At 37.4% G+C, this 26,922-nt stretch overlaps 1 protein-coding gene across 2 annotated transcripts in view; it reads right to left on the reverse strand.

Annotated features, from left to right (window-relative positions):
• The window catches only part of NCKAP5 (NCK associated protein 5), a 347,069-nt gene that overhangs the window by 98,849 nt on the left and 221,298 nt on the right, over nucleotides 1–26,922 (reverse strand). For both annotated transcript variants that reach the window (XM_033516045.1, XM_033516044.1), the window contains one exon: nucleotides 16,061–16,210. In XM_033516045.1, the coding sequence (XP_033371936.1) occupies nucleotides 16,061–16,210 (150 nt within the window). The remainder of the gene's footprint in view (nucleotides 1–16,060; nucleotides 16,211–26,922) is intronic.

A 26,922-nucleotide genomic window follows, 5' to 3' on the forward strand; every position in this document is an offset into this window, starting at 1 on the left:
CAGTGAATTTAGTGGAATAATACTTAATTAAAGTGCTTTCTTATTCAAAGGTCCTAGTCTTAACTATTTCTTCTGGATCATGGAGATGGGAGAAAAAAAAAAACAAAACACCAAAAAAACAAATTAGTGATATGATGACAGCAAGGCTTCTCACCCTTGATTCAAGACAACCTTCTCAGTAGCATCATTTTCTGTTTTATTTTTTAATAGCCAGTTATATTTAACCTCACTTAATACATTTGACATATTTTATCTCAAATATTCAGCCAATTTTTAATTCCCATTCGCTTAAACCATGGCACAGAAGCAATACATATGTGATGTTAAATAATAAAACACAGAACCATACAAGTGTCAATTATAATTCTGTCTATAAAAAGGTCACATTAAACCTTATTGGGCAGCACTGGTGGGGATTATTCTTGCAATTCTCAACTTCAACAACTTTTTTTTTAATTCTTTACCATTACAAAGCTATATTAAATCTCAAAGTCAGTCTATCTCCCAGGACAGACTCTGCTGTAGCTGTGCTCCCCATGGGTTTGTAGACTCATAGAGAGCAGTACAACCTTCTAATGTATGCTAGAAATCAGAAATTTATTCAACATCAGGAAACTAACCACTTAAGGTTACAAAAAGCCCTTGTGTTTAAATGTTTTAACAAAAAAGCAGCCCAAGGTCTGTGCAGCTTCTCATGATGCCAATTATTGATGAGCTGATTAATGTATTTAAACATGAATTTACAGCAGAAATTATATAACACTTTTAAAATTTGTGTTGCTTTCATGCTGTCAAAGATCAGAACACAGAACTTGCACATTTATCTGCAGATTTTTAACAGTTTGCAGGGAAAGACTCCCACCCACAGTCCTGGTTGGAGCTCATAACCACAGAAAGATTTTCCTGTCTGTTGAGCATTTCCCAGTGCACACCAGACAAAACAATGGGTGTCCAACCTAAATGAGGAAGCCTCCCTTTGGAAAGGAGAGTGTAACTAGAATTTAATCCTCCAAATCTACTTACACTGGATAAATGTACAAACTTCAGGAGCCAAATCCAACAAACCAGAACCCAACAAGATTCATACACTGCTGATGAGGCTGTGTTCTAAAAATAACTAAAGGAAACCTCATATTCCTGGGAATTCCTCTCTGAAATACCATTTTTTTTTCCCCCAGAATTTGGGGCTGGAATTTTTCAACTGGTTCCAGAATGGCAATATTTGTCTTTTTTTTAAATTTTGGTTAACTCTAAAGTACTTAGGAATGACAAGCCTTTAAAACCTTCAACATTTTCCCTTCTGACACCAGAGAAATGTTTGGAGCTGACATTTTAAGAAGGCTAGGAATAGATCCAGCAAAACAGACTGCATTATAAGCCCAGGCTTATCTTCAAGCAAATAATCACCTAGGCTCCTACTAACAGATATATCAATAATAGAGTTGTATGTTTACCTGCATGCAAATTGTAGAAAACAGAAAATTCTACCACTATTTACAGAGATAATAATAGACTCTCAACATTTCCACTGGTAAAGCACTGTCAATGCAGGCCTTTGTACAAATGGGTTAAAGTTATGAAGGATGCTTTTTTTTTTCCCAAAAAAACTCTTCCAAATGGTCACATATAAAACATTTTCAGAGCATGAGGAGTAAAAGATCTTTCAATTTTTCTTGCCAAGGGAAATTCTAACTCTTTGGAATAGTAATTATTTGAAATTAGTAAGGAATATTTGAAAACCAATGACTACTTGTAAACCCAGCACTGAAGCTCAATAAAAAAACTTAAGGTGCAGTAATTTTCAAAGAAAATACTTGCCTTGCAAGGAAACATTTTGGAGAAGACTTTTATCAATATTAGATATGTCAATTAGATATGTCAATTTAGAAGTGACACTGAAATCAGTAACTATATTTTGGCATTGAATCCTTCTGAAATGATACATAAGGCAACAACCTTTTAAAAAAGTTTTTAAAAGGTAGGTTTTTTTTTGTTTTAATGTCAGATCTTGAGGAAAACTCCTGTATTTTAAGGCAGTTTTACAAGAAATAAGAGAAGCCACTTCAGAATATACTGTAAATGAGTTATCCTTCAAAGCTGGGCAATTTTGACCACGAGCTCACTGACACTGTGTCAGTTTTGTACTTGCTGTGATTCCATTATCCACACCTGAGTAGCACACAAAGCTTCAAGGTTCATCTAATGGGGAGGTTGAAAAGAATAGGGCACTTCAGATCTGTGTATGAAAATTAATGTTTGGACCACTTTATCCCAGCAGAAAACACTTCTTATCTTTCCCCTCTTGTCTCTAAGACATTCAGAGAAAATATGGAAATACTAGTGGTGATTCTTGGCACTGGGAAGTGGATATGGAAAAGGAAGACCAAGAGACAATTGCCCTTAGAGGTAGAAAACCTTGAAATTAAGCATCAGAAAGACAAGGATTACAAAAAGAAGTATATTCAGGATTTTTTTTTTTTTTTAATTTTAAAAATTCTATATATCAAGAGCAGCTCTTCTCCTCTAAAGTAGCTTTTCTGGTTTTTTTCTAATAACGTTGGATTGAAAAAAAAAAATATAATTTCACAGGTCAGTGAAAAAAAAATTGCTTTAATGCTGTAACTGGTGCTTCCAGGCTGCTCAGTGCACCTGAACCGAAGGGCTGCTACTAAATTATAGTAAACAGTAAAAATTTGGAGCTCAATTTGGCACCATCTTCAAGAAACACCAACACCAGCCTCCTCCCCACTCCCCCATCCCACTCCCCCAAGGAAATTACACAACTGAGTTTGCTGATGGGGGCTGAAGATAGAAACAAAATGTTCAGATTTTACTGCCTTCCTCCTTTTTGTCCCCTCATTTAATGTATAACCTACAACACAACTGTACCCCACACCCAATTATTTTGGATCTCACTGGAAGGTAAAACAACAGATGTTTTGCTCTGACTTCAGGGAAAGGAGATGCTGAATATTTATCAAGAAATATTTTTTCCTAATTATTTATCCTAAGTTCCGTCATTTAGTTCAAACAAATGTAATTATGAAATAAAATTATTTAAACTGACAGTCTGGAAAACACTGATTCCACACGCTTGAATGTCACATTCACTGGTTGGGTGATGGGAAACTCGTACCAGCTCTCTGCTATGCAAGCTGGAAATTTTTTGTTTTGTTCCTTTTTCTTTTCCAAAGAAACTGTGGGTTTTTCTGAAATGGGAAAAATAAAATATACAACTGGTTTCCCACTTTAGAAAATGTCCCTTGAGCTTTTTTAAATTTTAATTCCAAGAAAAAGAATGACTTTTCATTGTTTTACTATGTAATAGATTTTAAAATTATGTGATAGTGTAATTGATACTGCCACTAAGTATTTTTACACATAATAAAATATAAGATTTATTTTTTTCCTCCTCCTATGCTGAATGATTTTACACTGTTCCTTTAAAGACCTCAAGTTAAAAGCTTTCCACCACAATAAGCTATTAATGTCGCCAGTTTCACAGCTCACAACATAAATTTATAACAAGTTTCTCTGTTTTAACTACATGGGAGCTCTGAGTTATTCCTGAAGGCGATGTTTCCTGCAATTCCACTCTCTTCATCAGAAGACACCCATAAGTCAACCTCCCCAGGTATTTCAAAATGAACTTCTCTTGATGGCTTCAGTTATTTCTGTCCCCCCCAGCTAAGGAGCTGTGAAGCCAAGTGGAGCAGGACAGGTATTGGTGCTGTGTTATGGAGAGCATCAAATGCCACAGAACACACAGAAATGGGTCTGCAGCCACTAGCCAGCTCCTAATAACTGAATCACAAAATTACTGCTCATTTCTTGCTAGCTGAAATGAAACTCTATTTGCAAACATCACCCTGCTTCTCCTGAGAGCTTTGAACGTTTTTCTCTTTTGTTCTTCCAGGCACACAGCAAGAATTGGACAATGCCCCTTGCTCCACACAGCAACACGTGGCTTCTGCACTGACATTCGTTAAATTGAAAGCTCTGACTCATTTAATTTTAAATCTTTTAGGGTGAATTTGAAGAGTAATTGTATTTGGCCCAGAAGAACAACAGCCCAGGTTTCAAATTCTGTCTTTTAAAAGATTCAGCCAATTAGAGTTGCTTTTTGTTTTTGTGCTCACTTAGAGAAGATGGGATAAGATCTTGTGGAAACTGACTGATGTGGCAGCATCTGTCTGTGATCCTAACTAGTTATAGGAAATGTCTCCTACTGAGCTGGCTGACATCAGGTCCATCCACATTGGCTTTTTGGCTTGGATGAGCTGTGGGTGTTCCCATCTCCAGTGATTTTTCTGATCATCACACTGACCAGGCCACAGCTCACACCGTGGCTTGGATCCAGTGGACTGGGTTTCTCTTACAGGAAATGGGAAGAGGAACTCCAGCTGCTGCTGGGCTTACCTGGAGTCAGAGGGACTCCCCAAAATGTACACAGCACAAGCCTGAGCATCTGCTCCTGTTACACTACTCCCAAGGCAGACACACAGTTTTAACAGGATATCTTCCAACATCAATAGAGAAGCCTTAAAAAAGGCACCTGCCAGCACAAAAATGTATCACACAACACCAAAATAAAAGAGAGGCCTGTTGGGAACGTTTTCCTGCACACAAGAGACATGTGCCAGAGGAATTTTTCTACTTTGATATTTTTATGGCTTTGTACATTGTGAAAACAGAAAATAAAAACCTGTACAGAAATATATATATTCAAGCCAGCTACATGGAAAGCAAATTCTATTGTAATTATATATTATTAAGTGCCACTGTTATATTGAACTCTTAGTCAATTATCAACTTAACCTTGCCCTTCAGCATATAAAATTTGTCACAGATTTTGTTCTTTGTGCTGACATTTGTTGGCAATTTACGTTCTAGGAGGTCCAAGAAATGCCTTAGGCCACAACTTTGGGAGAAAGTGGCAAACCAGAAGTTCTTAAAAAAACAAGATTTGGATAAAAATCACAGTCTCATAAGACACATACTTTAGGTCAAAGTTGATGGGATTCAGTGGTGCCCCAGTAAGAAGCTCAGGCGTGAAAAGCACAGCAGCAGCAGCAGCCCAGCCCTGATCTGCAGAATGAGCCAAATTCACATCACACATAATTAAACACAGCTCAAGTGCAGCCATTGGAGCTGCACCCACCCTCACATGTTTAAATTTGATAGCCAAATATAATAACATCAGTATCAAAGATGAAGGAATGTTGATGTTATCTTATTCCAAGCTCCAGTTCAAGAGCAGGATCAGTGATTAATCAATTGGCCTAAAGGGAAAATGCAGAGAAAAGAACAAAAATAAATCAATGTATGAAATACTATGCAATGTCACATACACCTAGAACTGATCACATTACTGCTCTGTCAGATTGGCCTGCAATTGGGAAATATTCCTGTCTGGCAGATGTCACCAGTGAGGCAAATCACTTGCTCAAATAGAGCAGTAATTCCCATTTCTTATTTCTATTCAATGTCCCTGTGAAAAATACAGGTTTTGCCTAATACTAGCCCAGTTCTTTTTTTACAATGAACTAAGAATACATATTTCTATTCATCTAAATGGGTAAAATTTTGAATAGTTACCCTGGAGTCACTGCAAAGGGCAAAATATTTGAGAAAGAGTATAAAAACGACCATCACTGGAATGGAAAAAAACCAAACCCTATATTGTGCCACAACAAGAGGAGCCAAGAGGAAGACTGTTTCCTTAAAACTGAAGTTATGTCAACACTATCTGCAAAGATCTGCTAAAGCTGGCTCAGGTTGCTGGTGCATTGTTCTACTGGGGCCAGTACTCTGGCTCTAGAAGAGCTAATTAGCTCAGCTGAAAGCTATTCCATGCAGCTACACTGCTTCTGCTACCTGAACTACTTTGCATGGCAGGGCATTATATAAAAAGACTATGCTGTTTATAAAGCTTGCAACAGAGCCTTTTTCTCTGTTTCACACCTCCTACCTTAATTGAATCAAATTTATGCATGTATGTGTGTAACAGTAATCTCTGCACGGCACTGGGGAGACACTACAGTGTCTAACAAAATCCCTTTTATGAGACACAGATCTGACCTAAGTTACAGAAAGAACACTCATTGTTATTTAATAAAAAGAATATCATAATGGTCATTATTGATAACAGCAGCTAAAATACAATGACATCAAATAGGATTGAAGGAAATTACCAAGGAGGCTGCAACAGACTTTTCTCTGACATGTCTAAGGTCTGAATAAGCGAATTCCATAAGGTTCAGTAGATGAAAAAGGGGGAGCTATTGGAGGCAATTAAGGAGAAACCTCAGCTATTTTGTCCCCACCACCTCCTTGCTGAGAAACCTCCACTCATTTCCAGATTACCATTAACTGCTGAGAGAAATGCTAACCAAGTCTTGCAGCAGGAGAGATGCAATAGAAGAAAATACTTTAATTTCTGTTTAAACACACAGCAGTCTCACATAATGCACAATCCTCACCCCCATTTCTCAGCTGATCTGAAACTGTTGCTGCAATAACTTTACAGAGGATTTTGTCTAGCAAAGTAGCCAATGTGTAAGTGCTTCTCTGATTTTAATGAAAAGCTGAATAAAAAATACAGGTCTTACTTCCTCTATTTAAAATAACCTTTCCCTGAAGAACTTGAATGCTAAGACCCAGAACACTTAAAATCAGAAGGGTTTTTCTGGAGGAACAGAAGACAAGAAAGAAACCTGCAGGCTTATTAAAGGGAAACAGCTGTAATCACCAACTGAGCACTTCTCCTAAATAATTTCCAAGTCTTGGCCTCGTCTGAGTACACACTGCCCAAAGAGGAACAGGAAAACCCATGGATCACAAAGATGAATGAGCACTGTCACCACAGGTGATGGGAGGGCAGCAGGGATCCCAGGTATTCCTGTGGGAAGGGAAGAAGCTCTGCCCTCTAGATGGCATTATGTGCCTGTGGATCCCAGATGGAGCTGGAGAGCCCTGCCAGGCAAGGTAAGCACATCCCCACCTGCCCAGGAAACATGGGCAGAGGTCAGGAAAATCAGGTGGCAGCTCCTGGTCTGTGTGGGAAGGTGAGAGCTGCACATTCCTGAAGGGCAGGGCAAGGACACAGACCTGTTTTTCCCATGTGGAAAGCAAGTGTGCTCAGCCTAAGGTGAAAAGAAATGGAGGATCTGACCCCGTATGGGGAAAGGCAACTTAACTGGAAGGGTGGGCATTATGTAAAAAAATATAATAAAAACCAAAAACAAACAGAAAAAAAAAAAGATTGTTCTAATGAATAAACAAAACTCCCCTTGACATTTAATAGCTTCTGAAGCAGACAACTGTACACTAAAATGTGCAATATTGACATCCATGCACATGAGGCTATAACACACCCATGTGTAGCTTTTTTGACTACACACTGAAATTTAACACTTAGTGATAATCAGGTATCTACAGAACCATCAGCAAAAATCAGTTTCATGCATAATGGACCGATGTCAGACTATTCCACATTTGATTTATCTATCCTCTCTATATATTTATAGCTAATCTTAAAATCTGTGCTTGTCACCATGACAGATTAAGCAGACTTAAAAATAATCATTTGGGTATTTTCTGCTGTGGACTATCAAATTAGCTGCATAATAATGCCTGTGAATATCAAATTTCAAAAGTATGTTAATCACACAGGTTTCAAATGTATAGTTAAGCATTTCCCAACATAGGAGCCAACCCTTACAGTCTAGAATTCAACACAGAGCCCCTAATTCTAGTGTATGAGTATAAATATACCTGCCCAGAATTCCTTCTATAATCTCTAATGCTGTAATTCTACATGATGAACAAAAGAGAAATCACTACCAAATTAAGAAAAAGCATATTACCATGAGATGCCAATACTGTTTAAACATTTTCAAGGTTAGTAAAGAGAAATTAAAAGAGAAATTATTTTACTATGTTGCAAGTGAAGAGTTGTAAGGGATTCAGCTCTAACAGCCGAGGTAAATTAATTGGCATTTCCTATGCAGCCAGTGGAGAACATCCACAGAATACTTGGATTTTTAAAATAATGTTAGTTTGAAATGAACTGCAACTATTTATTTAGTTTATGAGCTGTAGAACTGTCATTACTGTCAGCCAAATTGCATGCATTACTATGTAAATTAAAAATATAGGGCGTGATTCTAAAAATCTCTGTCACATAGACGCTTTCCTCTGCAAGAAGTTCCACTGTGAGTAATGAGCAGGCTCACAGAAAGGGCTTGTGGAGAGCCAGGCCCAGAGTGCACAGCTGAGAGAAACTATTTAAAAAAACTACTGAGTCTCACTCTCTGCAATGATGGATGTGAGGGGATAAACACAGCTACCTAGATCTATAACAGTGCTGGAAAATCTCATTCCATTCCACGGGGAGAGTGGATTCTCAATTGTACCACGTGCCTGATTGTTAAAAAAGGGAAGTTACATTAACTGCTGATTATCTGTGAGAAGGCACCACACTTGGAAAGAAGGGCACTGAAAAACTATCATTAGATTATAAAAGGCAGACAGAAAGAGCAGACTCCTTCACTGCAAGCCAGCAAGGACTGTGTGCAGAATACAGTTAACATTCATTACAATAGAGAAAATCTGACAGCTTTAATAAAACCAAGATGATTTTCCTTGACTCCTGTGACTTACCTTTTCTTCACCGACTACACCTATTCCTCAGACCTTCTGGCACCAAATCATTATTCTTGTGGCCATATTCAATACTCTGAACTATTTAAAGACTGTTGTTATGTCAGCTGGATAAGTACCACAGAGCTTTCTCTGTGGTACACAGCTGTAAGAAAAGAGCCATTGGGCTGAAACTTGGAAAATCCTAGAAAAAAATATATGTAATTTCATTTGGCTGTGGTAACATGAACATTAAATGCTTATCTATGTTCTCATTTGTTTCAATAAAATCTCCAGATCTCAATATTTTGTCTTGAGGATTCTATAGTATATCTATAATTTTTACAACTGCATGCACCAAAACTTAGGAAAAAAATCACCGCTGTAGGTGGACTAAAGGATATGCTAAACAATACCCTGGCTAAAATATTAATGTCAAGTAAAAAAATTGCATATAAGACACATGTATCTGTTGCATCTTCTCCCACATGCAAGATGTTGGATTCACTGTCCTGGAAAAGAGCATTTTATATCATTCTGCCTTGAGAAGGAAGAAATCAGGAACAGCACAAGTTATTCACTCCTTTCCCGTGTGCTTTGTACCTCACTGGGATACACTGATGTGTGTGATGAGCACTGAAGCTAGAAAGTAACTTTCATTAAAACCTGTTTACTGCATGAGCAGGCTAAAGGAGAAAAATTCTGATATGCAGCAAAATTCATGAGTAGCTGATGGGGTATGACACTATCACACGCTTAAAACAATTAAATGCTGTTTTAAGACACAGCAGAACAGGAAAAAGAGTTGAAGCATACTCTCCTGAGCACTTGGTTGAGTGAGCTTATTTCAATATATTACTGCTTTGTGGGTATCTCAGAGTACAAAAGAGAGAGCTGATCTGGAAGCTTTTACCTTTTCAAACATGTGCTAAAACCTCAGAAGCTCTGCATGTTGTGGCCCAAAACATTTAACTTCTGAACCACTGCCATGGTGTGTCATAGGAGATCCAATTCAATATTCTTTTATTTTCCCTTAGACTCAACCAGAAAAGAAAACAATACTGTTTTTAACTCAGACTAAAACTCCCAGCAGGCACCACGGTTGATTTTAGAAAGCATTTTAAGATTTTGTTGAACTGAATAGTGAGAAAAATGCAGATAAGCATGGCCTTCTCTATACCTCTTGGACCATGGAGACAATGATTTAATGTTATTTTTATCAAGGCATTCTCCCATTTCAGGAGAGGGAAATATTTGGTGAACAGTGATCAGAATTCAGTCTCTAATGATAGCAGGAAATGGTTATGGCAATGACAGAGTAAATCCAAACAGCTCTTCTTACATCCACTGTGCAGAGCTATTTTCAACACCCCTGTTGTAAATTCATATCTCTACTAGATCATCTTGATTTTTCTATGCCAAAAGAGAAATTGCCATGAATCTCATCTGGCTTAGGAGAAAAAAAAAATAAAAGGAGAGAAAAATAGAAAGATAAATATTTTACATGTCTGCAAGAAGGACATCCTCTTCTCATAAATACTTACCACATACTAACTGAACTGAACTGGCTGCCAGGAGAGGCTCCTATTAGTCCTCATCCAGATGAGGATATTATTTCCAGAAACATCCCAACAGATAATTCTGTGCCAACTATGGAGTTTCACACCCTCGTGGGATGGCTGGAAAAGCCACGGTGGAAGATGTGAACTGGCAGGAGGGGTAGAACCATCTGGGAAGGACATGCTTTTGAGGACTTCAGCAGGAGAAAAGCACCCCAGGGCACGGAGAAGGTAAGGAGAAACAGGTAGCAGCCGTGAGATTTGCTTCCCAAAACCAACTGAGCCACTAAGGACCTACAACAGATGAGCTCAAGCATCAATAGTGTATAGAAAACATTCAGCTTGATAGTACTTATTTGGTTTTAATTTAAAATTTACTCAGTTATTGGAAAGCTGGAACAGTTTGCCAATACTGTTATCTGGAAAGAGCTGGAATAAACTGGGCTGGTTTTGAAACCAGTGATGCAATTCCGTGCTGATTCATTATCAGCCACTGTGTAAGTTTGGAAATAAGACTTTCCCTGCCTCATTGTCTGATCCCTCACTATAAAAAACAAGAGTTCTTAGGCACAGTTCAGGAAACTAATTATAAGAGTCTCCTACTGAAAAGATTTAAAAGTAAAATAATCCAATAATTAGAATTAAGTAGGTTGGTCTTTGGTGACGAATCAGCATAATGAATCTAATTATGTGGATGGCCAAGGCATTGGGCTAAGAAGAGGCTTCTGGCTGAATCAGATTAAACACATTGGCTGGAACGAGACTGGTTGCTACAAAATTTTTAGAATGTTCTACAAAATATTTAAAAGCTTCATGATTTTTCTATGCATCTAAGTCAAGTGATTCACATTTCCTATATACCAGTGAATCAGCTGACTCTCAATAAACAAGAGTTCTTTCCTGACAGATATTTTCAGAAACTCAGGCTCTTTGCCTCTACATATGGTGTGTTTCTTTGCATGGAAAAGAAAATAGTTATTAGTTTTCTTACCATTTTACATTGCAGTACATGGAAAATCATTTAAATAAAAATAAGGAAGAGAAAATAAAGAGCAAAATAAAACCAGCAGCATCCCATTCAAAGTTATCTTCTCAATCTACCCAGAGGAATAATGTACCATTCTCATATTTCTTTTTTATAGTTCATAGTTCATTGCTATCATGTCTTTCTTTCTCTGCAGAGTAGTAAAAACATAATATCAGAAATACTTGACATACTTCCTCATTTGTTTAATGGCGATGATACAAGGGAAATTACTCCTCTAATATATTTGAACATTTAGCTTATTATCCTGAGTGAGTTTTCTCCCAAAGCTCAATTTATTAAAACAAAACACATCTCTCTATGATGAACTGTAAAGGGTAAGAGGGCAAAATTATTTAATTAAAATTAGAGTGGTTTCATGATTCTACCCCAGCAGATCCCGCTTCTACTGCAGCTTAGCTTACTGAAACCTTCATTGAGCCTCACTCACCCGCAAGCAATGAGATTTTCACACATGAATTAGGCTTTTCATTCAATAACTTCAAGGTTACAATCTAATGCTACCTCAGTGGTTTTCTGGAAAATGCAAGGTAGGGAGCAGCCCTCAATCAGTATTTTTTGAGGCCAAAAGAATTTGTGCCCATTGCAGCTGGGGAAGCTGACACTCAGCAAACCAGGGGAACCTCATCTTTGTTGCCCATATTTATTTTATTTTGAATGCAAATACTTTGGTTTTAACAAGGTGTTAGCTGTGCACTGTCCCAGTGACTTCATGAGCAGCCAAAAGCAAATATTTTCTAAGCAAGTTGCACTACCTCAGTTGCAAAGGACGTCCAAAAGAGCTGGAACATTTCATAGAGTCAGACACGGTTAATTCATACTGAATTACCCTCCCTGCATAAATATCTGCAAATGACAGACTTTAATAAGCCTTCAAAGCTTACACAGTATTTATCTCTGATTAAACTTTTAAAATCAAAGCAACTATAGCTTTTACAGACATGTTTAGATTAAGACTGACATTAATGCTGTATATCAGTTTAAATCACTTGCAATTATGCTTGGTGCTTGTATTTTAATCGTTTGAGGCTACACTGAGGCAGAGAAGCCATAGTTCTATCTTGGATAACAAAGCTTTGGGACACTCTTAAGGCCATTACAGACACTATTTGTCTAATATAGAATTTCCTTAAAGCTTCCCTCTGCTGATGGTAAATGTGTAAATTGTTCTTGCTGGAAAAAAGAAATAGTAGACAATCTTGAAATGAAAATCCATATAACACCTAACATACCCAGGAGAGCAAATTAAGGCTTTGTGAAAAATCCCCAACTTGTACATATACCACTTTGGAAATATAACATTATTGTTTTATGGGAATTGAGAAAATGGTGAAAAAATCTGGAATTGCTGTATGGAGGTTGATGTATGTCCAGAATAAATTATACTTTTTGTGTATTTCTGGCTACAATTAATGATAAAATAACGCAGCTCTTCTGGTGATGAAAGAAGAATTTAAAAAAGGAAATTCCACCATGGAGTTCATATGTTATTCACCATATTTCATTAATATTTCATTTTTTGCAGCACTCCAAATACACAGAGAAGATATCAGAGAATGGTTTTTTTCTTTGTAAGGGTTAGAAGGCATTTGATCATAACTACTGAAGTAAATTAAATGGCATTTCAAGAGCAGCCAACTAAAAATGCTGAAGGCACAAAGAAATTTTGATATCCAGGAAATCACAATTAATTTCAACAGTGTAAAATGGGACACTGTTGGTGTGAACCATTTTTTATTTGTCATCTGTTTCATTTGATTAGAAACGTATGGGATTTATCAGTCAGTAGAGTGGAAATAGAATTTGCTCCAAATGATAAAGGACTTAAAAAAAATTATACGCAAAAGGAGTAATGGGAGAATATGTGCAGATATCTCTTATCAAAGCATGTGATAGCTTTCACTTGGGCTGACTACAAAGATACTTTATTATAGTGATTTGTATTGTTCAGTGAGAAAATTTCTAGGATAAACAGTAGTTAATATATCATAAAAGGTATTACTGAAATTTATTTGGCAATACAATTGACGGCAAAAAAAGGAGAAATTTTAAATACAACTCCCATGATATAGAAGCTGTTTAAAGAAAGTTTTCTATGAAAATGAAGCCTTTCCCCTTTTCTCATTCTTAGATTTCCTGCTCCAGATCCAACTGACCAGGATGACTACAGGTTTTTTCCCATTCACAGAATCTCCTGAAGAAAACCACTACGTACCTCACATCCAGGTAGTCCAGGAAGGGCAGAAACAATTTACTCTATGCAATAATTTTCCCTTACAGACATTACAAACAAAAGAAACTAAATAATCTGTTATATTGTTCATGTATCTGGAAGAGTTACCCATCTATCCCTGAACTGGAGGATAGCCTTTCTCTTTTGGTACTTCATTCACTGGAAAATTAGCTCAGATTTACCCAACTTTTTATGTGAGCATCCAAGAGAAGGTATTAACCAGAACAAAAAATGTCTGTTGGATCTAAACTTTAATAGAATAAAAACTTCACACCACTTGTACAGGCTTTTCCTTAGACGTGCACTGTCAAATACATGTGTATAAATGTGTATAAAAGTAAATTTATGATATTTGTGCCTTTGTAGAGACTTTAAGAGAAGCTCAAGCAGCAGGCCAGTGAACACAGCTGAGGAGGAAGAGGATGAAATAATTCTACAATGCCTTAACAGACAGCTTGTCATGTGCTACAGTTGAGTGAGTAACAAACTAATAGGAATAGATATCAAAAGCTTTCATACCAGTGATGATATTAGTGAAATTATATTAGTAGGCATTAATGGATTAGGTCACAGACTCTGACTATTACTTTTAACAGCTTCTGTTCACAGGCAGTGCTGAGATTCTAGAGGGCACAGATGGAGGACCAACTCTAGCAAGCACTTTATTAGCCTTTCTGATTTCATTAATTCAGTAACATCTAATCATGTAAAGTAAGATTAAAGATCCTGACACCCACAGCACAAAATACTAACAAACAGTAATTTTTTGTTCCTTTCTAGATAGACTAATAAAATATTTAGAATAATTAGTCTGAAAATAAAAAAGAATTAGAACAGCTAATTGCATATAACTTTAAAAAAAGTCTCTTAACTAATAAACCATACAGTCTTTGACACCACAATTTATATTTGGCAAGAGAAAAATACAGCAAAAATACATAATGTTAAACAGCACACAGTTAACAACACTTTGTTTTGATTATATTGGATCACAATTAATGTTGGCCCTGGGGTTCATCTTTCTGCTTTGACAGCTCCTTACACTACTTTTGTTGATTAATCACTGAAGTATTGGCATTTTCTAATACGTGGTTTTGAGCAAGCCACTGCACAACACCAACACCAGTGAGGAGACAACTCCACTGACCTTCCTGGACCAGATCCTGCCTGTCCTTAGTGCTGCATTTTATAACTGGGCAATTTGCCACAAATGATAACTGCTGTGACATTACTGAACACCTCCCTACCAACTGAGGACATAAAGAACTGCAAATGTCACGCAGACTGATTAAGAGTGAGGCAAAGCAAACAGAAATTGTGTATTTTGGAAATAAAAGACCACGAGGAACCTGCAATCATTCTCCATCAAGAGATAAAGCAAGACTATATTAAATTATACATTTTTTTAGAGTTTTGCTGTCTGAAAAACTTCGCAGCATGTGTTTTTTCTCCCCAGGGCAAAATTAGAGTCATTTAATATTATGCATTTATTTTACAAACAGACTAAGCCTTTAAAGCAAAATTGAAGAAACTGCCTACACCTTTGAGATTTCAGATCCTGTATTTAGGTCCAAACAGGACTGATTGTAACTGTTCATATTTTACTTTTAACAAAGTCTTCTAGAACAAAATCCCAGAGTTTTAATCTATCAAAAGTACAACTCAACCCAAAAATTATCATATAAAAGGGCCTCCACAAACAAAAATGTAGAGGGCCAATGATAAATCTGTTGTCTATCAACACCTTACACAGGCAAAATGCCACTCAGTTCATTCTAAGGCATTCATTTACCCACACCTATAATGCTACACAAATGCTGGAACAGAAGAGAAGGGAGGAAACAATAGAAAGATGAAAAATGTAATTTTTTAGTAGTTAAAAATTAGATTAAAATATGCAGTCTTATTTAATCATAGTCATTGAAGCCCATACTTCTATCAAGGAGCACAAAGTAAGTTAATTTATATTATGGTTAAAGTTTTACCTGCTTCTTGTCCATGACTGCCTTAGAAAACTTTAAAACTTTTCCTCTGGTTAGAAGCTACCACAAGGTGCACTATTTTGCAGATTCTAATTTTCCAGAAATGCACTCAAAATGTGGAGTGTGCAGTTCTCCATGAGGTCTACGAGGAAATAGATTTTCCACATCCTGGCAGTAAAAAGGCCTGAGCTCTCCCAGGCAAGCAGTCCAGCAATTAAAAATGGAGCAATAAACTACACTGGAGCAAAACTAGTTTTATGACAGTTGTTAAACAACCTATATTATTCTTGCAATATTAATAATTGAAACAAAAAGAGTAAAACCAATTTTTCTTATTAAATGGTCTCAAAGGAATTAAAATAATGTATTAAGTTCCTTTTAAAGATATGTGATGCTCAGCATTAAAGAGGGATCCTTTTAGTGGTTCTAAGCTTCTTGTTCATCCTCAGTAAATGAATTGTAAAAGAAATACCCCATAACATGAAATCAGGTGAAGTGTGAAAGATTAGATTAATACTACAGGGTGATTCAGTGCCAATAAATGGATGAGGCAGGGGGAAGGGTGGTCTCTTATGTGTGAAACTGTTGTGCTGCTTACCTCCAGAGCTTTCAAACGCTCCAAGAGCAATTTTGTTTTTTCCTTTTCCACCTCAGTGCTGCTGCTTTCACTTCTCGAATCTTCATCTGCCAGTGTGTGAATTTTTTCCATGCCTTCTTTACATCTCCTACTGTCTTCTGACAGCTTTTCCTGAAATGATTTTTTAAAAATGTCATTACCCACAGGTGCAAATGAAGCTAACTATGCAAATATCTCCAATCCTCCCTTGTAAATGAATGAAAAAAAGACAGAGGAAGTTGCTGGTGACATGATTAAAGAACTGAATAAGTGGAGTCACCAAGGGTCTGTGACACATGCTATGCCAATTCTGCAAGTGTATGTACAACTTAACTGCTACATCTACTTCAGATTTTTAAAAAGAACTCATCATTTCTTTAATAACTTCCATTTTCTTCTTTAAAAGTTGCAAAGAACATTGCACATAGCTTTCAATGGTAGCATTTTGCCACTGAAAGATAAAGCAGTTTATTGAGGAAAAGCTAGTGTACGTTCATGCCTAATGTACTTCACCTTTCCTCATCTAGAGCTAATATTGGAATTATTGAATAATGGGCTGAGAATCAAGCTGTTACCAGATGAATACTGATTTAAGATCTGCTCTAGCACATAACTGGAGAGAATGAGACTGACAAAAAGACTTTCAGAAGTGCCCCAGTCTATTTCCAGTCAGTCAGACTGAGTTGTTGTCAGCTGCAGCTGCTGAGTTTTACCAGAGGTCTGCAGAAATTACAAGATTGAACAGTGAATCCTTCTAATCCCAATAATTATCTGTCCAAGCTCTCTGTCCACAGAGAGAGCAAGACAGAGAAAGAAAACACCAAGACCACAAGCAGACAATGTAAAACATTGCCCAAAATGACAAGGGAAGAGTAAGGGGGGAATAAAATCCACTCCAGAGATGTTGGGAGTGAACCATCATCGGAGCACAACACTGGAGGGACAGGCTCTACCTTACAAACCACCTTCTCTAATTACATGAGCAGATGCAGTCTGACAACTCATGAGCAGACTGAGAATGGAAAATGTGAGGTAAACCAACATTAAATACTGTGTGTCAAAACAAATCTAGAGAATTCCTTCGATGAGCATCTAGTCCTTGTCACGAGCCTTTCTCATAATTATGTACAAAAGCTCAGACATTCATGGTCTTTAGTTGCCCCATAACTGAGATGCTTTCCCCATAACTATTAGCCAACATGTACTCTGTCTAAGTGTAAAAGTGTGCATTTTCATGGAGAACTGATCCAGCTTGAGTAACTGTGCAAATACAACTGTTTGAGAGTTAATAGCAAGGCATTATCTTAACCAAACCCCATAGAGGTAACGGAATTAAAAATCAGCAGTCTGGATCACATCCAAAACAATGTATTTTTAAAATATTAACTAGCTTAGAAATTGACTATTACTATGTTTAAACTTTAATAAAGAATTAGTTTTATATGATATGGGCTTAATTACTGAATACCCTTACACAAACCATGAAGCAAAGATCTCTATCTGAGCCCCAAAATGTAGATGTCAAAGAGCCATTCCATCAGGTTTCCAACTCACTGCTACCCTAATTACTAAGGAACTGTAAATATGGTACTTGGGCTTTGTTTTTTCATGCTTGCTACTCACTGATGCAACAATCAAGTATCTGTAAAAGAGCCATTAAACCATTTTTGCTTCAAGTTGCCCTAAGGAGTGCATTGAGATAAAACACTTCAATGAGCTCAAGGGAAAGATATGACAAAGGTATATCTCTGATGCAATTCAAATACAAACTATTATTTTTAGGATGGAATGTGACCTGAATTGGATGTGGCTAACAATAGAAGAAAACATAAACATATGCACAGGGTCACCTTTCCTGCACAAAGTCAGGGCAGCAATTTCAAAGGACAAGTAGAAGAAAGCACAGGTTATGACATTTCATTACAGAAAGTGGAATGCAGCTTCTCACAGAGTAAATCCCAGCCACATAAAATGTAACCTGTTCATCTTCTAATTACAAAACTAGATGAACTTTGCACACTAGTGGCTAAATCAGGAGCACACATCCAGTTTTACACTGACACTTACTGCTATTACCCCAGCCTGAAGTGCAGCTCACATAGCTCCAAAAGTAGTTTACTACTGAGCAATAATAAATGAGTTTCACATTTCAGCCATAGAAAAGGTGCAGAACAGAGGAAAACTCTTCTAACCTTAGAAACTGTGCTTAGATGGGGCACTGCCCCATCACATTCACCAGTTCCACCTGGGTGATGTTCAGTGAGGGTAGAGTGGAAAATCCACACCCGAGAGCAAACAGGTATTTATAAAGCACTTTTTGTGCTAAAAGTCAAGCCCCTAAAGAGGGAGGAAGGCTTTTGGAAGTGTGCAAAAATTTGGTAATATCAAAGGCAGCTGAGTGCTGGGGGAGGAAGGAAGGGGCAGAGATCTGCCAGAGGAAATGTGCATCTCTTGTGGAATGCTGTTCAAATCCTACAGAGAGTTCTGGAGGGAGCATGCTCAAGGCAGCCAACTATGGGGTAAGGCAGCTAAAATAGTCTGGAGTTGGACACTTCTTGTGTTATCTCATATAAAGAGCATCCTTTGCCACTCCTAAGCAGTCTCTGTCCATGCCTCACATACTGCCCAGTCACAGGCAGGCTGTGTTCAAACTGAATAACAAAATCCTCCCCAGGTCCAAAGTCCAGCAAAGGCAGAGTAAGTGCTGTCCTGATGATCTGTTTAATTTCTGGGAAAAGGTAACAGATGGATATGGTGTTCTGGAAATAAAGCAGCTATTAAAAAAAAAAGCAATAACTCTGCTCTGGGTCTCCCCAGACCAATGAGTTTAAGATACATGCCTGTACCATGAGAGGATACAAACACAGCAGCCTGATGAGAATTCTGCAGTAAAGGCTCATCTACTTCTCTAATGCTCTGTGTCAACAAAGAGACAATAAAAATATTAAAAATTCAAATCTTACTGGAACTAGGATTATGCTGCTCACTGTAGACCCATTCCCACAGAAATTAATGAGAAACTTGCAGTGGAGTCCCACATTGTGTAAGCTTCTCAGGCTGGTTTCAGCTGTCATTGCTCTTCTGAAACCAACAGTACTTTGCAAATCGTAAATGACATCCTACCCTGACCATTATTTCTAAGTATTCAGTTTGCTCCAATAAATCAAACAAAGCAGTTCACTGGCAATCAGCCCTTTGATGAAACACCATGGGCCCTGTGGCCAATAGCAAACAAGGGATGGAAACAGTCCCTGCAGCCCAGGAATGGCAAGCTCTCCAGGATCAATGGAAAGATATAAATCACTAAAGACATTGATCTATGAAGCTGTATAATGTGGTGGCCTGACTGAGACTTATCAGAAAGCTGGATTTCAGTTAACTGATCTAGGAAAGAGCAGGATAATATTTCCTCTTTCCATTAATAAATAAAGTAAGAACAATAAATTTAGAGAGCAGAAAATCCACCTGAAATTGTAAATGACAATTTACTGGAATTTGTGGAATGTAAAGCCAATTTTCCTTCTCCTCTCTTCCCCCTGCCTTTCAGAATATTGAGCACAGAAGTGTTTTCACTGTTGATAAACAGGGACTAACTGTAATGATAGAAAAGATCATAGAGAAGATTTCAACAGATAAGAGAACAAACTGCCTATTTCAGAAATTACCTCTTTCTTCATCCCCAGAAAAGCAAAAAGCTGCTAACCCTAACAATTAGTCATTGGGATGTGTCTCCTCTAAAAGAACAGTCACCTTTTCTAGGAAAAGTGTCAAAGCCAGCTTTTTCTTAACTATTAACTATTATTATTAACTATTAATTAACTATTAATTAACTATTAACAGAAATTATGTTACTTTAGAAGTTTTATTGGTAGTACCATCAGTTGTCTGTCCTTTGCCCTTTCTTCTTTCTAAGATGCTTTCTAGGAATAACACCACACACATACACACATGGAAAAGGAGAGGAAAAAAGAGAGCTCACTTTAAAATATTTCAATTTGCAGGTATAAAATTTCAAACCAAGAAGAGTAAATGTCACAAGACACAAAGGAAAAAAAAAGTAGCTGGCAAAGATTATTCTGGAATTCCTTTTTTACAATGAAAGCTATGATCAGGCACTGGACAATTGGCTATAATAATAAAAGAAACATAATCTAATACTGATACAGCTGGATCTGGGATCTAGGGCACTGATTATAAACAAGCACTCTTTCACAAGCACATGTGATAAAAATCTGATTGAACCAAACAAGAATTAAAAAAGATCAGCATCTTTGAAATGCTGATTTTCCCAGTGAGTGCTGGTTGACATGAATTGCTTGTCTGGAAAGTGATAAGTAATAATTAGAGATGACATCTTTGCTTGTAGAAGCTAAAGATCATTTTCATGTGATAAACACAAGTCCTTCAGAGAAGTGAAGTTTTTCAGATGCAATGCAGTAAGGATGCCTCAGATACAAAAGTTTTCTATTTCAATTTCAGGTGTCAGATCGTGATGCCTGAGTGGGATCTTTTCTGAGTTCCTTTTAATTCTTCAACTTCTGAAATTTATTAGAGACTAAGGTTTTACAATGGTAACAACTTCAAATTCTTCTGAGAGTCATGCCTGCAATTTTCCAAAAGCACGCTTTAATCACACATTAATCGACCAAGAATAAAATATATGTAGGATATATAATTAAACAGTGCTTATGATTGCTCATAACCACTTAACTGAGGAAAAAAATCAAAAATATTCACAATGTAGCTATTAATTGCTCTTACAGAGAGGCAGTGGTAACAGGCATCCAAGAATCCAGTCTATGTGGAACCCAAACTATGCTGATAACTCAGCACCTCAAAACACTTAGTGCTTTCTGTGGTGTGTCCAGAGCTCCCAGAGGACTTTCTAAATAAGATATTTACTGAACAGTTAACTTAGATTTCAGTGGTTGAACGTGGTGATCTGAGTATACTACACCACACTTCTAACACTCTTCCTATAATCAAGTCAGACTCTTCCCTCCAAACCCAAAGTGCAATTTACAGATCCATACACAGAATTGTTTATGTTTGCACTGCTTTTGGCTGGGGTGCAGTCATTTTTCTCACAGTGGCTGCTGCCTGTTTTGGATTTGTGCTGCCAACAGCGTCGACAGCACCAAGATATTTCATTAGAGCTGAGCAGTGCCTACCTGGACCCAAGGCTTTTGTGCTCCTCACCCCATCAGCGAGGGGCTGGGGTGCACAAGGAGTTGGGAGGGGACACAGCAGGGACAGCTGACCCCAAGTGACCCAAGGGATGTCCCAGAACATATGGCATCCTGCTCAGCAACAGAGGGAAAAGGCTGGCAGGGGTCCACAGCTCAGGGACTGGCTGGACATCAGGCAGTGGGGAGTGAGCAGTTGTTTGCATTTGCATCACTTCTCTTCCTTGAGGTTTATTTCTCTTTGTTATTTTCCTTTCCATTACAATTTGTTGTTGTTTTGTTATAATATTTCTATTACTAAACCATTATTTTCTCGACCCCTGAGCTGTCTCACTTTTACACTCCAGATTCTCTCCTCCACATCCTGCTGGAGTGGGGCTGGGGCTTGGCTGCCAGCTGCAGTCAAACCACAACAATATTTATAAATTGTGAAGGCTTTTCCTTGCAAGACCATTCTACAGTCCTGGTCCATTCTTAGGTGATGTCTTTACAGTGATGTTTCCAGTGCAGACCTCCTGGTGTTCAACACTGTGAGCACTGTGCAATGAGAATTTCTAGACTGATGATAAGAAACTGTAGATGAGGGTTTATTTGTTCTTTCATTTAAAAAGCAGCCTCGAGCTATGCACAAATAGCTCAGTCTGACTGCACAAGCTGAAAAAAGGCAGAAATTGCTCCAAGCACAGGCTTAACATTCCAACAAGTTTAAATGTGTTTTCCAGTGTCACCTTGCTTCTCTTTCTCACCAACCATGACCTCTTTTTCCTAAAGAAACCCTTTCAAAATACTTTGTAACAGATTTCATTTAGCAAACCCTGAGATGTGTAAAAGACACTTACGTTAAGTCTAAGTGTGTCCTGCACAATTCTCAGTACAGGAGTAACCACTGATACCTCTGTGATCTGAATATGTCTTTTCCATATGCAATTTCAAATTTTTTTTTTTCTTTATTTCCTAATGGGAATCCAATTAAACAGAAAAACCTGGGCCTGAAAAAACCACAAACTAAATCATAACTGAGCAAACAAATTTACAATATAAAAAAAAGTTAAAAAATTACATGCAACTAAAATTATATGCAATTGAAACTATCTTTGGTTATAAGGCTACAAATATGAATTTTGCTTTACTTTCCTTGCTTTAGTCTATGTATTCAGCTGTTTTCTCTTGCTTTCTTTTCTCCCACTGGAAGAGACTGAAATATAGCTTTGCTACACACAGCACATCAGTAAGTGTAATAATAATATATTTTTGTTTAGCTAACAGCTTTTGTTCAGAACAAGCTGACCAAAATTGAAGGAAAACAAAGGAATGCAACATATCACAGAAGTTTACAGAAACATCCCAAATTGTTCATGATTTAACATTACCCTTGTCAGAAAAACATATTAGATTCTTCTTTTTCATCTCTGGATTTCACTTACAAAGTAAGCAGGGCGAGCAGCAACGTTCCCTAGATTAAAGACTCGTGATGGATAAGAGGACCAAGTTCATACTTTATGTTTCTGATATGTGCCTCCCTCCACCCGTGTATCAATCTAAATGTACTCCACATTATTCTCCACTCAGAACACCCCTCACCAGTGCAAGCTATCATCCCTGCTGAGCAGCTCTGCAGTAACATTAATAAATTTCCCAATGATGCTTTTATTGGCTGTTGCCTGCATCAAAAACATATATTTCTTTTGAAAATGTTCCGGTCGGAAAGGAGCGTGAGAGCAGCAAACCTCCAGAGTGCACCTGGGGATGGAGTGTACTCCTCAGAACCTGAGAGGAGATGGAATTCCTCATCCCCAGCTTCCCAGCCCAGTGCCAGCTCCTGTCCTTAGTGGGTGGATATTCCCATTTCCAACATCACTGCCACCTCTGGTGCTGTCAGAGCCAGAATCAAGGACTGACCACGCTGCAGGTGACCCTGCCAGGCCAGGCTTTGGGCACACCAAAAAGGTGGGTGGGCAGTGCCCAGGAGCTCCCTGTGCTCCTTCCTTCTCAAAGGGAAAAGCCTCAGTCACATTGAGTGCCAGCAGGAAAAAAGAACTGTTCTAAGAAGCTGTTCCTTCTTCATATGTCTAGATAAGGTGATAAAAGGATATTCAGTGTGATTTTTCATGTAGATATTCTCTCAGAAATTGGTTCAGTATAGTATCATACCTACACTGATAATCATTCCTTCCAGGAAACCTACATGTAGCATTTAAACTTTTGTGAAGGGGTTTGTAGGTATTATAGTAACTGCACTTGACTAAAGCCACAGCATTAAAATACATTCCTTTGACCAAAGTAGAAATAAACCAAACTATTCTGAAATTCAAATTCAGTACATTTTATATAACAGCAATTATGGCAAAAAAAAAAATTACTCTGGATTTTGGTTGCTAGAAATAAGCCAGTTTTCCTTCCATAGTATTTTGGAATGAGATCAGTGTATTAACTGACTAGTTCTCACCATAAACACAATTGCAGAAGCTGATCTAAGAAGCTACCTGTGGGATTAGGAAAAAAAAACCTAGTATATTATTCCATTACCAGGTAATTTTTTTGTAAGTGCCAGGGAACAATTTCACGTCTCCCAGACTTGTCATGAAAACTTCTGAAAGATCAAAATTTATCTTCATGCAAAAATAAAAGGTAGGAACAATCATTCCAGATTAGATCAAAACTTCAACTTTTCAAATACATTATTGTAATTCAGATTAACTATCTAAACTTTTCCTGATCAGAAGAGCACTTTTTTTCCAAAATAAATTTACTGGTGTACTGCTAAGTGAGTTCTTTTTTTAAAAATAATTTTCAAAGACAGAATGATTGTGAATTCAGAATAATCTCCCTTTTTTGCCTCAGAAAATAAGCAAAACTTTAGAATTCTTTTAACTAAGCAAAATTTTAGGGTTTTTTTTCAACTTTTTAAAATTTAATAACTAATGTTTCTTTCTGCTGGTTTGAAAATATCAAGGAAATAACATCAAAATGCAGAATGAACAGTATCTTTTATAGAGATGGGGAAGTAGGGAGAGAGCAATCCACCTGACCATATATAAATTCATTAATTTGGGGAAATTTAAATATTCATGTTGAGGCAATGGATAACTTTTGTGGATTAATTCCCAAAATTAGAACCATTAGAAAGATACAGCAAAAGACAGAAACACTACACAGAAGAGGGAAATGTAAACTAGAATTACAGTCAGTATAATACAATCAAATCAGTCAATCTGAACCTCCTGATATTATAGATATCTAGAGGATGTGTGATGGGTTAAAGTGGTAATATAATGGCACCTGTACACTGAAAATGTAGATCTGTATCTGGAGACCTCATCTATCCTTCTGCAAATTTAGTACTTTGAGGACTGGAATTACATTCTCAAAGCAAACCCCTGATGGCAAGAAACATGGTCAGAGTCAGGCAAAAACTGTGAGTGACTGGATATCATCAAAGATCATGCAAGTGTGTGGATAACTCTTGTGTAAATACAAGACATCCTTGTTTTGTTTTCTCTTTAATTTGACAGTTCTTTGTTTTGAGATGTAGCCAAGGCCAGGTGGGATGGGGCTTGGAGCAGCCTGGTCTAGGGGAAGGTGTCCGAAGAAGGGGCTTGGGATGAGATGATCTTTAAGGTCCCTTCCAACACAAAAAACATGAAAGAAGGAAAGAACAGCTTGTTTCTGACAAACAGGCACATAAATGGCACATTTCACTTCTGAGACTTTGCTGTGTAAAGCACAACTCCACTGCTGGGCTTTGGTATCACGAACAACCAGAAAAGGAAAACTCTTTGCAACAAAACTGAAATTTTGAACAGTGTCTCAGGAGCACCATCACCTTCTATTAGGGGTAGAGAATACAACCTCATTTTTGTTACATATTTCTCAAAATCTTTGCATAGTGGTGGAAATCTACAAAAAGCCATAAGGTATTAAGTTACTGAGTTAGCCCTGGATTTCTCAGCATGGAGAAGCAGTCCAACAGCAAACACTTGTGTCCTTGACGTGCCAGGATTTCCAGCGGAGCTCCCAAGAGTGCGGATGGCTCCTCTCTGCCCTTCTCTGTGAGACACAAATCTCCTAATATTTGCCTAGCAACGTACTCCTTAGCAGCTTAGGAGGCTTGGTACATGCAGTCCCCTGTGGGCACTCCCACTCCAGAGACAGATGTTTAAGGATATATATTCTCTTTCTGCAATAGAAGTTAGCATTAAAAATCCTACGTGGATTTTAGCTGGGGAATTCAACTAGTGCCTTTTTTTCAATTCATAGCCATGCCCCATCTATAAAATGTTACATATCAATAGCCTGAACAATAAGCTTGTATAATTTTGTGTTAAGATAAAATTATATTGCCAATAGTTACAGTTTTTCTTCTCATGAAAGAGCTGTTGACACCAACGGCTGTGCAAATTGGAAGTGACAGTCACAACAACTGTTCCACATTTGAGCAACACAAAAGCATGCAGACAAAAAATTGGGTTGATGTGGCCAATAGTGCCACCTGAAATGTGCCTGTATCACTTGTGTGTGTTCTCACCTCCCCAATGTCACCGTATCATGTCTGTCCTGAGCTTTAGTGCTCACGTGGACAATTTCAGAACTGCAATAAATTGTGAATGAACTTACAATAAATTATCTTCCACAAAGTCAAAATGAGTTAAAAACCCCTTAAAGTCTTTGAGTGCTCTGTAATCAGGTAAGACTAAGTAGAGGATCCAAACAGGAAAGTTTTTTGATATCCAGATCTCAAGGGCAAACTCAGGAAGGAAAGTCTGTGGGGTTCTTGCTGTAAAGTTTGGGGTTCATGAACTGCACACAATTATTTCTGGGAAATACCTGAGGTCTTGGTTTGGCCTTTCATAATCTTATTTTTAGGTGGTCAATATCTCCTGGAAACACCATAAAGTTAATATATGCTAGAGTCTTTTAGTCAAACTTTAAAGAAATATGATGGTTAAGGCAATTCAAATAACATGCATTCTTGTGTACATTTATGTAAGCATTCATTATAAATTTTCCCTTTATTATTATGTAAACTGATAACAGAGGAGAATTTTATTTACAATCCTGCTTCTTAATTCATTTATCCAAAAGAAATCACATAACTCATCTGTAAGACTACGAAATTAAAATCCCATAGGGCATCTAGCTCTATGTAACGAGTTAGAATATTTTGCTTTAAGTAAGAATACCAGCATGACCTAACAAAATATTGCAATAATACTGCATGCTTTAGGCTCCACCTTCTTATTGTTATTATTCTAACATTATCACTATGCAACATTTAAAGTTCACTAGGAAGAATATTTATTCTGGAGTCAGGCATATTGGTATTATAATAAGAACTCAATTTCATACATCCCAGAACAATAATTAGATTTGTTAAAAAAAACTATATAAACAATGTTCAACAGGTCAAAAGCATTTATTGAGCAGAGTTATCTTTTATGACTATTCATATAATTACTTCAACAAAGATCACACACTAAAACTAAGTCACCACAGTGTCAGAGAATATGGGAAATATCTTAATAAGTCACACTGGAAATCACCTCATTTGTCCCCATTTGTTATGAAATACAGACTTGTGAATCTGCACTAAAATCCCTTATTCTACTGAACCAACTGATCATATAGTTTTGATCATGTCACAGCAATCACAGACAAAAT

This window comes from Parus major, chromosome 7 (genome assembly GCF_001522545.3).
Source record: "Parus major isolate Abel chromosome 7, Parus_major1.1, whole genome shotgun sequence".
In the NCBI taxonomy this organism is placed as follows: domain Eukaryota; kingdom Metazoa; phylum Chordata; class Aves; order Passeriformes; family Paridae; genus Parus; species Parus major.